The sequence below is a fragment of the Ischnura elegans genome, chromosome 5 (assembly GCF_921293095.1).
Source record: "Ischnura elegans chromosome 5, ioIscEleg1.1, whole genome shotgun sequence".
Lineage (NCBI taxonomy): Eukaryota > Metazoa > Arthropoda > Insecta > Odonata > Coenagrionidae > Ischnura > Ischnura elegans.
In genome coordinates, this window is record NC_060250.1 from 129027894 (window position 1) to 129043478 (window position 15585).

Consider the following 15585-nt stretch of genomic DNA (forward strand, 5'->3'; position numbering starts at 1 on the left):
GGGGATCTTTGAAGCGAGTCGGCCAAAAAAGACAGGAGTCAAGAAAGGGGGAGGCGTGAAAAAGGTTTCTTTTGTCCTCGAGTAACTTGATATTTTCTTTCGAAGGTCTTCGTAATACGATCCCTGCTCGAGCTGGGACCTTTTTTTTCTTAGGGAGAAGAGGAAAGCTTCAGACGGGGGGAGACGAGTGCTGAATGGAGGGGGATACCGGATGTTGGGAAATGCACTAATGTAACTATCCCACGGCACTCAGCTTCTCCCTATCGTATTTCAATCTCTTGGGGAAGATTCAAACTATGTGTATGTCGTTATTAGCCATAAATAACACGTTGTAAACACTTCGTCTCATTTTCGTCAAACGATGGATGCGGGAAAATTATATGACGGGACCGCGATCTTCAAACGATCGATGCGGGAAAAGGATACTTCGGGGAACGATAGATGCGGGAAAAAATTGCATTGTCTTTATGGAACTTAATTTGGGACCAGGAGCGGCGAACGATGAATGCGGGAAAACGATCAATGCGGGAACGATAGATCGGGGTTCCACTGTATATATATCGGTTGAGGATTTGCAAAGTCTTAGTTTCAGGGCCCAACAAAGCGGAACTTACCACATACCTTCAAAATCCAGGAGTAGGTACCGGACCCCTCATCTTATATTAACACCTCTTTGTGATAAGGGACCATGGTCATGCAATCGTTCATTCAGCCAGTTTTCAAAATAAGCATTTGTTCCTTCTCAATTGAATTCTTTGTCTTTTGAGCAGAGTATACAATTTTAAAATTAAATTCTACCATAAATATTAACTTATATCTCAATTTCAGCATAAAAATTGCGTTAAATCCGTTAATATTTTTATTAGAGCTTCGTTCAAAATTTGACAATTCTCAGAATAAAATGGAATTCAATTCGAAGTCTACAATTTACCGGCCAGCAGCAACCATCCATGTAGATAATTCATATAAACAAAGCATGAATGGCTGCGAACCAATGCCTCTGGTAGGGTTGTAAGCCACGAAAGGAGGGAGCCTAACTACATTTGGAGACAGAGATAATGCGGAGTCCCAGCCAGGAAGGGTCGAAAATGGTTGGTTGTGACAGTGTGATTATCCGCAAGATTTATGTTAATGAATGTTGTGCAAAAATGCTGCGTACAAAGGGGACCGAATAGTCTCTTGGGGATCAGTCCCGCAGTCATGCTAAGGAGAGAACTCCACCGTCTCGAAAGGGCTAAAAGTGTTTTCATAAGCGATTCATGCACTTGGAGTACATCAAACCGTAATATAACTTTTCTGCATTTGCCTGCTCCTCTTATAATTTGAATCCATGTCTTTCAGCCATGTGCAGTGTGCGCTGTTGGAGTTTTGGAGTGTCTGCCTTTGGCTGCTGCCTATGGTTTGGATGAAATTTACCGAAAGAGCTTGAAATGGATTACCAAGTACTTCATCAGAATATGGCCATCGAAAGCATTTGCCGCTCTGCCACGGGAACTCATTGACAAATGCTACCATCAGCATGTGGTCCACATGGTGAGTTCAATGCCACAAATGCCCTCCTCTGTTGCCTGCAATGTCGTGAACAGGGATGGTCAGATCGCATGCGTTTGATCCAAATATCGGAGGATATTACATTTCTCTCAACAAGCCTATCCTTGGTTATTCCGCTGTTAAACAAATTAGGACTCGTGAAAAAGATGAAATCATGAATTGAATTAACCCTTTTAGTGCTATCCTTCTTCCCGGGGTAAAGTCGAAAAATGCAGAGGGTATTTTAATAAAATGTAGCAACTAGGAAAGATAAACATTATAAAGTTAATTTTTTAGGTATCTTTAGGCGGTTTTTTTAATTAATGAGATTAAATTGGACAATAATCGCAACATTTTTATACATTTACTCATATATAAGTTTTTTTTATTTCAATGTCCTCAAATTTAACAACAATAACTTAAAAGCCGATATATATTGGCGTGCCGCACTTTTCAGCCAAGCAGTAAAAGCCGATATATCGGCGCGCCGCACTAAAAGGGTTAAGAACCATCAAGTTGAACAGCAGCTGATCCATTAGGCCATCATGCTAAAGCCAGGAAATAGAACCTTTGGTCCATATAAATCCAAATAATCTTGGTTTAAATGGAGTTTGCTCTACATTTCGAAGTAACAGCAATAATAGGCAATCAAAAGCTTTAACTGTGCCAATGTGTCATCAGTCATCTGCTGCTGTGGCATGCTGGGAGTAATGCAACAGTCATAGGTGTTTAGATTAATTTTAAAAAAGAAGTGACGATTTAAGTGCCGCTGGTAGAATTAGTTTTGCTAATTGTGGTGTGTCAGGGTGGTTCTTAAAGTATTTGGCTGGAAGAAATTCCAATGAATTACTGAAACAAAAGAATAGTCATGGTTACAACGTGAGAGCTTTGAATTCTTGGAGTAATTTCTTCAAAATATGTGGATAGCAAACTGATCATGACAGAAATAAACTTCACTTTTTACAGCTGTCTACCAAATTACCCAAAAACAATTCACTTTTAAATTAACCTTTGAAAATGATTGAATAGCAAATACATAGTTACATCTGCCTTGCCATAAATAATACCTTGATGGTGATGTTCAAGTTGTCTAATTATCATTTTATGACATTTTTCGCGGAGATTTGGGGCAAGGGAGTGGAAGCTATATCCGAATAAACGCTTTACTAATGTCTGCCTTATAATTAGTATTTCACATTACTATTTTGTATTACATTCATATGTATGAATGATACAAAAGGTTTCCTATCACTGAAATTCTGTTTAGAAATAATGGGTCTCATTGGTTTTTTGATTGTCTTTCAGAGTGTTGAAAATATCTTGGATACTGTCATGTGCTGTGACAAACTCCTAGCCACTCTCCCCAACGTTCGCTGGGCTGAACCTGTTTTTGGAATAACTTCTCAGCTTTTGGAAGCATCTGTCAAGTTTATTGCTGATAACTTGAGTGGAGTGGTTCTCAGTGATAAGTAAGTTGTGGCTTTTGTTTGTTCTTTGTGTTATTTTGACTTTGGAGTTCAAGGTAGATAGTAGAGATGTGCGAATAGTGTACGCAAATTCAGGCATAGAGTTACGTAAGAGATGCGTTCCGGCAGACTCTGCGTAAGTCGAAATTTACGTAAGTCGAACCTTTTCGTTAGTGCTTCAGAGATTGCGATCGGCGCGGTGAAATTCTCAGTGGAGAAATGCACGGTAAATTCTCGGTGAAGTTTCATTCAATTCACTGCGATATTCATGAACTCTACCGCGTATTCTTACGTCATTAGATACAAAATCGATAAACATTAATATAGTCTGAGAGTTGCATCTCTAGCATTGCCAATCAAAATGCATAATATTATTCCCAGAGTTGACCGATCGTGTGGATTCGGGAAAGTACGGTATCTCAACGCTACATTGCTAACCTGAATACTTAAATTGATTCATTATGTTGTACTGCGATCTAAGGACCCAAAGAATGCACTGTCTACCTACCTATAATCATTAAATCTTCTGCCTTTTATATATTACGTTGATCGATGAATCTGGTGGTTTCACTGTCACAGTTAATACACGTAGGAGTGTCTAGGATTACGAGCAAATAACACACAAAAAATACCAGTAACTTACTATATTCTTAGATACATTCACACGCACATGAGTATTTCCAAAGCACGAAGCTAATTAAAAGTGAGCTTTTATTCAGCCAACTCCGTCATTAACGTGCAACAAAGTTAGTGGGGAAAAGCTTTCAATGACGCAATATTCATTTACAGTTGAACACAATATGAGAGAAAGAGAAAATGCAGCTTAATAAAATTTTCCGCCAGAAACATGTAAACAAATACGCAATTAATATCGTGTGTCAACTTTTTCTTAACTTTTTCGCGGCGTTCATTGCCAACACTCAAAATTTCAATGCCGTTACGTGGGTACTAAACAATTATTTTCCGCAATAAAGATTTCTGCTTGAACTTCATTTTCTTTTAATTCCACAGATGGAAATGTCCAAACTTAAGGATGCAATTTTTAAATAGTTGAAAGTCAGAGTTCGGGAGTGCATGCTGTATAACAAGTTGCATCTTACAGGAATGAGCGCAACCACATCCATCGCTAGAACTGCAAATCTTCACGTTGATTACTAAATTGGGATTTATAAGTGATTTTTCTACAGAAATTAATGAAAATTCCTTGGAGGAATGACAAAAATGGGTCACTTTGTTATTTTTAGCGTGTAAAAAACTCGATAACTATTCGATATTTTTTCTACCATAGGTTGTACGAGCGAATATCTACTTCTTCGCGCTCACATTCGAAAATTAACGTAATCATTTGAAATACGGTTATGGCTTACGTAAGTACGGATTTACGCAAGTCGAGACATACGTAACTCGGGGGATGCCTGTACTCGAATACAGTGGAAGCCCCTTATAACGAGTACGGGATATAGCGACAAGCTCGAATTAGCGACAGCTACCCAAGGAACCATTTTAAACCCTATGATTTAAATGTAAAATAAATTTGTATTAGCGATAATGGCTCGATTCCTCTCTTGCGCCATTCGTAATTACAACAGGTTGACTTTTTGACCACGTGCCACATCTCTGGAATTCAATGCTTTTAAAACGGCATTTTTTCCACCAACGTCAACGTCTACATGTTCCGTATTCTCCTATTCTTCTTTCCTTAATAAATTTCTCGAGTACACATTTCATTGCTCTTTTGTCTTCTCCCTCCCGTGCCTCCGCAGTGAGGTTAAAAATTATTCCGCCCATCTGCTAGCACCATGGCTGGTAAACGCAAGTCCAAAAACCAAAATGGGGGAACACTGGTGGAACTCGATGGTAGCCTCTTCCTCGTGGTGAGTTCTGGGTAGTTTCTTCACGAAACTAGCAGAGAGCTACTTAGTGAAATGCTTGGTGTTCAGGTTCTGTTCTTTCTCAGCCTTGGCTGAATTTCTTGTTGAAAATAGCTCCACAGGTACGTTATTCGTCATTATGATTGATGTTAATTTAAAATAATTTACCTTATTATTACTTTTTGTGGGATTATTTACTACTATATGATGACTTATTTGCTAAAAAATTAAATTCAATTTAAATAAATATTATTTTACCTGCAATTTAGCCCCCAAAATGGAATTTTAGATACGTAGGCAAAAATGAGTTGGGTTGTGTGGGTGGTTTATACTATAATTTTGTTGTTAATTCATAGACATTGTTTGAACCATAGATTCTGTCAAATAAACTTCAAATTTCATTTTTATAAACTATAAACATGTATACACTCTTTGATATTATCCATTATCCAATGTTTTCATAGAATTCGTCTTCATAGCCACTTGATTCTGAAATCAGCCTGATTTTTCGCAAAATTTTAAACTTTAGAGCTCGGGCGGCAGTGGTTAATATTATCCGATTTGAAAAAATTTTGTGTGCGAGATCCTTATATCATTTCGCAACTTTCCCGCGTAGGGCAAATTTGATCAGGAAAAAAAACCTTTTTTCGGCCCACCCTACTGTGTAGGGTTTTTTCTCTCTGACAATGGTGACCTCCGTCTCCTATGACACAGTCGACACTACATAAGTGGTGGGGGGTAACTCCATCGTCAAGTTCTCAGAAATGACGTGGATGATGCCAGTTTTCTACTCTGGTTGCGTAATGAGACCTAACTATGAAACCAAGAAAAGACGTCTGATAATTTTCAGGCGTATTGTTTGGGTAATGGCTCTCGGTAAATAAACAAGTGGTGTCATCAGCCAGGTCGTGTTGGTTCATTAATTATGGCTGCAAATACTCTCATATTGAGCCGGAAGTAGACTCATATTGTCTTTAAATTAGGGATGGTCGGATCGGATATCTCAGATATATCGGATATACCAAATATCCACGGATATTGCTCTTCATCGGATACATCGGATCCAGAGTCGCCGTAGACATCGGTTCTGGATCCGAAATTTTGAATAATAGCTTCAGTGGATGCAACCCCATCAGGGTTGAAAGAGTTCGGATTCCCTCTTTGAATGTGCCGTCGCATGCGATTCTTGTCCTACTCATGAACCGTTTTGTTTGAAAGCTCTCCAAGAGGTTACGTAGGAGAATTTCAGCCGCGGAAAATAAAAAAGGAAAAATACGACTGGCACATAGTGTAACTCTTCCCATGAGATTGAACAATCATCGGGGGAATCTCAGCGTCTGGAATTTGAAAATGCATTTGGATCCAAAATATCCGATCCGAAAGATCCGGCTCCGAAAATCAAGGATCCGAGAAAAATCCTGGGTCCGTCCATCCCTACTTTAAATCACTTCAAAAGTGGTATGCACAAGATAGTGATAAGTACGGGGCAAATATGATCATTGATGTGAGAAATTACGTTGCATCATCAAGGTTCCTCATTTGCTTCTACCTTCTGTGGTTAATTTTATTATGTGGCAAATAGTGGCATGAAAATACGATTTCTATGGTTGTACGTAAACAATATTAGTTTCTCTAAAGCGTACCAAGTGCCAAAGGTGTAATATATATCTGCAGAAACAAGGTGATGTATACCACTATATTGTATTCATTATCTTCAGCCAATTTTATTATTTATTTCACTATATGGGTATATTGTGGTAGTATTATTACCTTTCTGCTATGTTACTGTAAATTTTTAAATGGTTTGTGTGAGCTCGTCTCCCTTAATATGCATTGTAACGCAGATTCTTTAATTGAAATGATCAGTAGCAGACCAAATTTGGCCGCCATGTTTTTTAGGGGTCTAGAGCTGGTTCGGGCACCCTACAATAAGTAGGGCCCGTTCAGTTCCAAAATCAGCCATATGTAGGGCTTGATGTGGCGTATGTATGGTGAGATCGGCTTATGGTTCTCAGCAAATGGGCTTGCCCTCAGTACAGAAAAAACCCAACAGATGGTATTCTCTCTAAGCCCCAATTTGTATCATACCGGCACTCTAAAGCTACTAGGCTTTGACTTTGACTGCAGACTACTATGGGACTGTCATACTTCCTCTACCACTGTAAAATTGTCTAAAGCTATGTACAGTAAAACTTTGATTTTACGCAGTTGGAGGGACCGAAATATGGGCACTGTGTAAAATCAAAGTGTGTAAAATCAAGTGTTGGTATTGAGGAGGAGTATAGTTTTCAGGATAACTATTGCACATTATTTTTAGAAGGCTTTTGTGTAGCTCTGATCTAAGCCAAAACCGGACCAGAAAAAGTCTCATATGTGAGGTTTTAGGTTAAAAGAGCATGAAATCTTTTTCAATCACGTCAGATATGTTTCTTGGATTCAATCACCCATTTGAGGGCAAGAAAATGAAGCCTAATAATCTGATTTACTCACAAGCAATACCACAGATGACGTTGCATTCCTGAACAATTTTTCCCATCGTTGAACAACATGGTTGAATTGCTAGCATTTCTGGCACTAAGATTACTTCTGTTACCCAGGAGAAATTTCGGAATGGTGATACTAAATGCTCGCAGAGCAGCTAATTTTCGAAAATATTCTCATTAAAAGCAGTTTTCAGGAAATCTGTTAAACCACCTGCAGACAAACAAAGATTGGAGATTGAAGAAATGAGGTATCTGAGGTTCGTCATCCAGATTAACCCCATTAACAGGGAGCAAAATTTTGCTAATACATCACAAAGGCTTTACACCCTGTGGGCCTGGGTTCAAGTCCTGGCAGTAGCAGAAACTTATCAGAGTGTAATGTGGAGGGCACTTCCCGTGCATCACTCTGTCCATCAGATGGGACGTTAAGTCCTGGTCCCTTTAGAGCCTATCATTACAACCTGGCTAATGCCAACATAGGGTTCCTATCCCCCCAGCCCTTACTTTATGGCGCTAATGACCCCAGCTGTCGGTTACTTCCTTCCAAATAGCATACCATAGATAATACGGAGCACTCAGGACCCGGGATATTCTGAAATTTTAGATTTTTCCGGTGTATAGATCACATTTTTTAAGTGAGCCATTTAAATAACCGCGCAACTACCGTCATGCCGCCAGTGACAAATAAAAAAATGATTAATAGTTCGAAACAATTTTCCCTCTTTATAATTTTTACGCATTAAAAAAACATTTTCCAATGAAATTTTAGCATTAGTAGATTAAATCTACCGGGTATAGCTTCTCTGTTGGCATTCTTCCGCGAATTCAGCGCCGAGACCTTCGGCTTACAAGCCGTGTGACTCATCTTCACGTAATATTTTGCTTCCCCATATCTGATAACAACACCGGAAACTCTTTGTATTTCGATTTAATGGTGCTAAGCCATTCCTGAGTTTAAAGGGACTGTCATATCACTCACATCTTGAATTTGACTTGAATGATTACGTGACGATTGACGACGCGACTTATTCTCCGAGGGCATTAACTCCCGTTCAGTTAAAAATAAACCCTTGCCACCTAGCGGAGTTAAGCTAATAGCTATTGAAGTTCCGATCATGTTTCATTAAAACCCACTGACAATGAGATACAAGTTGAGTCAGTTCTGATAAGTGCGCCGCGCAAGCAACTTTCCCTCGCCTCCATTCGTCCCGCAGATGTGGGGTTAGCCCGCGGAATGAGATAACGCATGCTCCTTTTACCATCGTGTTGAATCAACATCGACTTACCTACATACTAGAAGTTCGACTATCTTTTTTGGATTACCTTGGAAGCCAAAATTTTAGCACGGGAGGATTTTTAACGACTCATTTCGCCGTTATATTTCGCTGGGGCGACGGAAAACATAGCGTCGGCAAAATTTTACAAAACCTTCCGTTAGGGATAAATATTCCGTTGCTCATAATTCCGGATTAACGACCATCTACTGTAATTACAATAAATATGTTATAAACCGTGTTGATCAATAGACCGAATAATAAACAAAAGGTGATAATGTTAATATCTCCGGCGATCATCTGTCTTAATCAAAAGTAGTTATGCATACTCGTCGATTGCCGTATGTTTTAGGTTTCGATATCCTTCTACGGCAAATTTGAACTAAGAGCGATATTTGAGTTCGTAAAGGAGCCTGAAATATTACTGAGAGGGCGCACGGGGAAGCAATTATTAGATTGGCGATGTTTTTAGTTTCACGCACACAGCACGACGCCATTTCAACTGTTCCTGTATTCATTTTTGCAACTCATTGAGATGAATAAATAACCTAACTTCATATTGCTCCAGTCGGAATTATCAAAACAAGTCGAAAGACAACTGCGTAAAATCAAGATTAGCGGCCTCTATGGGGATGGGGTTATGCTGTGCAAAATCAAAAAACTGCGTAAAATCAAGAAAAGATGTAAAATCGAAGTTTCACCATTGCAACTCCCTATGCTTTCCGGCCAGACTTGAGTGTCGCTGCGTAAAAACGAGACTTGATGTAAAATCGAAGTGCGTAAAATCGAAGTTTTACTGTACATGCTAAGAAAGCTGAAAACTCTCATTCCCACTGAATATCTTCGAGCAGTTTACTTTGCCATTTTTCGCTACCACTTAAACTGTGGCATTGAGGTTTGGGGCCATTTTTCCTCTGCTAAAGAATTATTTATTCTACAGAAAAGAGCAATTAGAATCATTACGAATTCAAAAGCTATGGAACATTGTAAACATCTATTCAAGGAGCTAGGCATAATGACATTGTATGGTCAATATATATTTAAATGTCTTATAAATGTAAAAATTGACCGGGACAGCCATAAAACTGGTAGTGACGTTCACCATCATAACACTAGGCTAAAAAATAATCTTATTCAGCCTCAATGTAGGCTGTCAACAACAAGCAAGTCTTTTGACCATGTAAAGCTGTGCCTTTTCAACCACCTACCCCGAGAGGCCAGAGACTGTTCATTACCCAAGTTTAAGCGTTGTCTCCACCTATGGATATGTAGCCAAGCTTTCTACTCTATGAATGAATTTCTTGAATGCAGTACTCAGAATTGTATTATTTAGCTCTAGAATTTCATTGACTTTGACGAAGACTATTGCATTGTATTGTGTTTAACGTCGAATAAATTATTATTATTATTATGTAGGGGCTGATGACATATCTGGGGTCGGTTGGCCCTATAGGGCTGACTAAGAATACGGGCCTTAAGCTCCCATGTTATTTTTTACCCCTGTGGATTTATTTCAAATTAAGGGTTTTCTGAATCAGAGCCATTCTGAGAAGAAAGATTTTCCTCTTTGTGAAATTTTACCAATTATATATTGTAGTTCCCTATGGTTATTTTTAAGAGCCTAATTTTAGCTTCTCCATTTTCTAAGAACTAAAGTCCTTAAAAACCTGTTGTATCCCTTTCCTTATGAAAGGTTCCAGTCATTGGGGAAAGAGTTGAGCTGGAATATAAGCCGCTTGGAGGAGAGTGTGGTTGGGGCCGCCGATATGTTGTCATTGGAGCAGGCCTGCCTCAGCTACATCAACATCTCAAGGCTGCTGTCGACGGCCACCTCTCCTGACCAGGAAACCCATGAAGCGCAATGGAGCACAGTGAGTTTACAATTGATGTTCTTTTCATGTTAGACCTAGCTAAATTTTAGCTCTTGAACTGCTGTGCCAGTTGTTGTGGCCACCAATCAGAGTTCTCACCACTCCATGCTTGTATTGGATGCTAGCCACGGAGCAGCTGAATTGATGAGGATTTCTGACACCAAAGGTGGCTGGGACCATATGAATAGGCATGAAGAGCAATGGGAGTGGCATTAGACTAGTTTTTAATTCGGCAACCTTTGTACTAGAGATGGGTCCATTCCCGATTCTCAGCATTGCTGGTTCTTGGCCTGTGGAACCGTATCCAGAACTGATTGCATAATGTTGGTACTTAAGAACTGGCTCAGAGTGGTGGTTTGGATTTGAATTTGGCACCCAAAGCTGAAATGGTCTGCAGCGTATTCTAGGGCAAAAAGCGAAGAAAAGATTTTTAAAAATGCATGTATTAATTTTCGATTGTGTGGCATCAACGTTTTTTTTTCTTTTGAGAGTTGCTCACTAACATGCGCATTTAAGGGTTTGTCAGTTTTTTGCTCTCGTAAGCACTGTAACATTTCCCCGTAGCTGCACCTGCTTAGGCTGCTGTAAGGGCACGCGGCCGGCTTCTCAGGGCATGGACTCTTGGGGGAAACCCAGGAGAAGGGGCGTGAAGGCCCCCAACGGGGAGAGGGGCTTTGGCCCGTTGTAAAAGAGAAAGAATTAAGAGTTGAGTTTGGGACCTCGAAGTGAGTGGAGGTTATTTAGAATATCCTTCCCCCGCGAACTGGCGCTACAGCTGCATTTAAACAAGCTGACTATTTGCCTGCCGCCGTCCACGGCATGGCACTGTTCTTTCAACTAATCATAGGCACAGTCTAAACATAACATAACACAAACATGTTTAGGCTATGCCATAGGTCTCTATGGATGTCTTCAAACGAGTTGACATGTACAGTAACTCTTCAAAACACGAGCAAGATGCGTTCCGAGAGCTTGTTCGTAAGTCGATAAACCTATACAAGGCATCGAAAAGTGTGGTTATCCTGCATAATGCAACACTGCATTACAATTTTTAGTAATCTCATGGCCGCGTAGTTTATCCATGGTGTCACTGTACTGTTGTGTTGAGCAGTTTATTTTTGAGGTTTTAAGAACTGTGATATTGAAGCATGCAAATAAGTTTTCAATTAAAGTAGCAATTTCAACTACATCACAGTGTATAGAATATATTTTGAACAAGCTACAGCAGTCACTGTCGTGCTTACTAAGGCACTGTCAAGGTGAAAAACCCTTGTTTTGTCGCTGGTCTGCGACGACAAATTTCAAAGCACGGCAGGAACAAGTGACTTCGTACGCAGTCATGCGCACGTGTGCAAAGTTGACCCTTTGCCACATGTGCCACAGTGTGGACTTGTGACGTCAACATCTTGTTCGATAAAACCCATCCCAAAGTTCGCTCTGAGAAAATGGCTGGGTGGTGCAACTGGTAAACACGCCTGACTGGCAATCGGGAGATTCGGGTTCGAATCCCAGCTAAGTCAAATATTTTTTCATGGCGAACTTCATCCCTTGGTGTATTTAACTTTGCACCCGTGCGGGTGACTGCGTACAAAGTCTCTTGTTCCTACAGTGCTCCTCTACTTTATTTTCAGCTCTCATATAGAGCTGATAGATCATTCCAAAAGAGCCTCATTGCTAATTTTATTCCCAAGATAGACTACCCTCATACTTTCCTCATGTTTAAATTGCTATGATTTATTTGGGGGCAGATTTTGAATATTAATTAAAATTATGTGGTAGTAACCAAATCTGGAGACTTAAGAGTCTTGACGGAATTTCTCACCTACCTTAAGAGCCATTCTATCATGAACCATTCAGGCTCTATTTGAATTGCTCGAGTATCATAATTCTTAGGGTTGCGTATTAGTAATAAAAAATCAAGCGAAATCTCCGTTCAATTTGTTGGATGACATTGCCACGGTCCTTGTGCCGAATCATACATTCTTTCGTGTGTATATGAATCAGAAGACGTAAGCCCTCTCTTCCCATTTCAGAATTTCATCGACTTCTTGAAACGCCTCGAGGGGCGAGTGGAGGGTCGGCTGGTGCGTGGAGCAAGTCGCGTGTCTCGCTGTCGTTCGTGGACGCAGCTGGACCCGCAGGTGCGCAGGCGCATCCAGGAAAAGGCATGCCTCGTGGGGCTGGATCACCACTCGTCATCGTCTGGGGGCCGTCGGAGGAGGGTGGGGCTGGAGGAGGAAGATGGGGGCAGCAGCAGCGGGTGCGGTGGAAGCGACGAGACAGGGGGCGGCACCGTCGGCAGGAGGGGGCGCTCGCGACACTCGAGTCTACTCAGATCCAGCGAGGTGAGAGATGGATGGTTATGTATCTCACTTTATTCAGTACGGAAGTCATGTTCATCTAAAGATACAGTAGATCATGTACTTTACGAATTTCTTAATCTTCCAGCTATGGGGGAACATATATGTATGTTTACTAGTACCTGAAGATGGGGCGGTTGCACTTTTTTTATTTATAGTTTGGTTCTTGTATCTAGTTCTTAATTTAGCACCCAAACTAATCAAATTTGAAATTTTAAGGTGCAATTTATCTGGTAAGCAAGCATATCTTGGTATTTACTTACTGTATGTAGATTACTTTCATTCAGCCATTAAGCAATACTACCTAATGGTTGGATATGATTGCTTGTAAATTCGGAAACTATTACATTTTTGTTAAACACTAACTCTTTTTAAATTAAACATATTTTATTTAAATTTCATCTCATGTTGTTGTAACTTGTGGAATTCTCTCATTAAAAACATCTTAGACCCCTTAATTACACTGGTATAACATACAGTGGAACCTCGTTAAAGCGAGTACGGGCTATAGCGACACCCCCGCTATTACGAGAGATAGCCGATGCACCGTCAATTGACCCTATAATAAGCGTGTTAAAAAATTCGTTTTTACGAGACCCTTTCGGCGTTGGCTCTCGCCATAGCGAGGGTTTCACCGCCGGAAGACTTTCATCAAGACTCCTTAATCTCTGTAACTGCTAGCGATCTGTTAGAAATGAAGTTAATGGAGTGCTCAGTCTCAAATTTATGTGGTAAACTCTCGTTCGATAAATATAATGATTGACGAAACAATGCTTTAAATTAGGGATGGGTCGAATAGTAGATTTCTCGAATTCGAATATCGAATTCGAATATTAAATCATTGCTCGAATATTCGAATACCTCGAATTTCGAATACCTCGAATACTAAACGATGAATGTGAAAATGTTTGACTAGGTCGCCTATGCAGCAGGAAACCCAAGATTTTGGCGAGTAATTGCGATTGCCTTTAAAGGATTCAAACAGGAATTTAGCTGATTAATGGAATATTTTAATTTTATGTAAACAATAGGGTAGTTTCATTCATTAAAGAAAACGAAAGGTATTGATTGTGATTCGTTACCCACCAGTAGTGTATTCATAATATACAAATTATTTCGTTCTAGAAATACCGGTTTAGACTAATGGCAATGTTCAATTTTACCTCATTTGAAAAAGGCCAGATTGGCGCCTATGCGATGCCACTCCACGTGACATCACAGGGACTTAGTTTTTACACGAGAGGATCAGAGTTTTACATCGTCTGAGGTTACCAATGCATGCATGAGGCACAGAGCTCAGGGAGACATGTCTTAATAATCACACAGTCTGTTTGATAAGGTATTAATAAACCTTATTTAAGCCAAGCGCTACCAGCTAGCATGGTACTCGGCTACCTGCTAGCATCCTGCGTCGTAATAGCGCTCAGAGCCTCGCCCCAAGGTCACCTCACTTGCGGCAGCGGGAACCAGAACGACGTCACGCGGAGTTTTTCCCGGCATTCATACTTACCCGTCGCGTTTTCGCGCGCTTGAAAATTTTCACTTTTAATTTAATCGCGAAAAATAGATATCGTCTTATAAAACTCTAAAAGCGTTAAATACGTACTTCAGGAGTATTAATATTTCGATTTAGGCAATAAAAAATAATAGGAAACCACCCTATTTGAGCATTACGCCTCCGTCGTATTTCTTCTTCTTCCCGGTATTTATTTTCCTGCGCAAAATGCTTAACTAAAGTCAGAAATATGTCGTGTTTGGTCTTATTCTTTTTTAAATTACGCGCACATTACTAAAATTTCAATCCAATAAAGGTGTAATAACAAATGCCGAAAGTCATTGTTAGACACCTTTCGGGCTAGTAGATGACTCATGCAGCAGTTGACCTCGAGAAAGGGGGAAATTCGAAGCAGGTAGGTAGAAAAAGGTCAGTGGGTGAGAAAAGGGGGTGGGTGCGAGACACGTTTTTATTTTTCTCGCGTAACTTGATATTTTTTGAAGCTAAGGTTTTTGTAATACAATCCCTGCGCGAGCTGGGATCTTTTGTTTGATTTCGGAGAAGAGGAAATCGTCAAGAGTGGGTGAGGCGAATGCTGAATGGAGGGGAATAGCAGATCGTGGGAAATGCGCCAATGTCACTATCCCACGGCACTGAGTTCCTCCCTATGGTAGTTTCATCTCCTGGGGAAGATTCAAAATAAGTGCCTGTCATTATTAGCCACAAAGGACACACGGCAAACACCTCCTCTCATTTTATCAAAAGATGGATGCGGGAAAATGGTCAGTGGGGAGAAAGAGGGAAGGGTGAAACAAGATTCTATTATTTTCCAGTAACTTGATATTTTTTTCAAAGCTGAGGTCTTCGTAATACGATCCCTGCATGAGCCGGGACCTTTTTTTTGTTTTCGGGGAAGAGGAAATCGTTTGAGGGGTTGGGGCGAACGCTGAATGGATGGGGATAGCGGATCGTGGGAAATGCGCCAATGTTGCTATCCCACGGAACTGAGGTTCTCCTGATAAGGGACACCTGGGAATTTCGGATTTTTTTCATCCGATCAATTTCGGTTCCCCACGTCGAACTCTTTTCACCGCTCGAACCCGTGAATTTGATGTATTTCGTCAGCTTGCTTAAAATGGCGCTGCATGCACTAGACGACTAGAGTTCTCATTTTTCCGAGTCAACTACCAACGACGTGCGAGCGATAGTGTATGACGCGAAATTCATAGTATTCG

The 15585-nt window shown here is 40.3% G+C and overlaps 1 protein-coding gene across 2 annotated transcripts in view; it reads left to right on the top strand.

Annotated features, from left to right (window-relative positions):
- Nucleotides 1-15585, top strand: part of LOC124159557 — a 52316-nt gene that overhangs the window by 23647 nt on the left and 13084 nt on the right. For both annotated transcript variants that reach the window (XM_046535438.1, XM_046535439.1), the window contains exons 7-10: nucleotides 1342-1533; nucleotides 2836-2999; nucleotides 10318-10495; nucleotides 12529-12840. In XM_046535438.1, the coding sequence (XP_046391394.1) occupies nucleotides 1342-1533; nucleotides 2836-2999; nucleotides 10318-10495; nucleotides 12529-12840 (846 nt within the window). The remainder of the gene's footprint in view (nucleotides 1-1341; nucleotides 1534-2835; nucleotides 3000-10317; nucleotides 10496-12528; nucleotides 12841-15585) is intronic.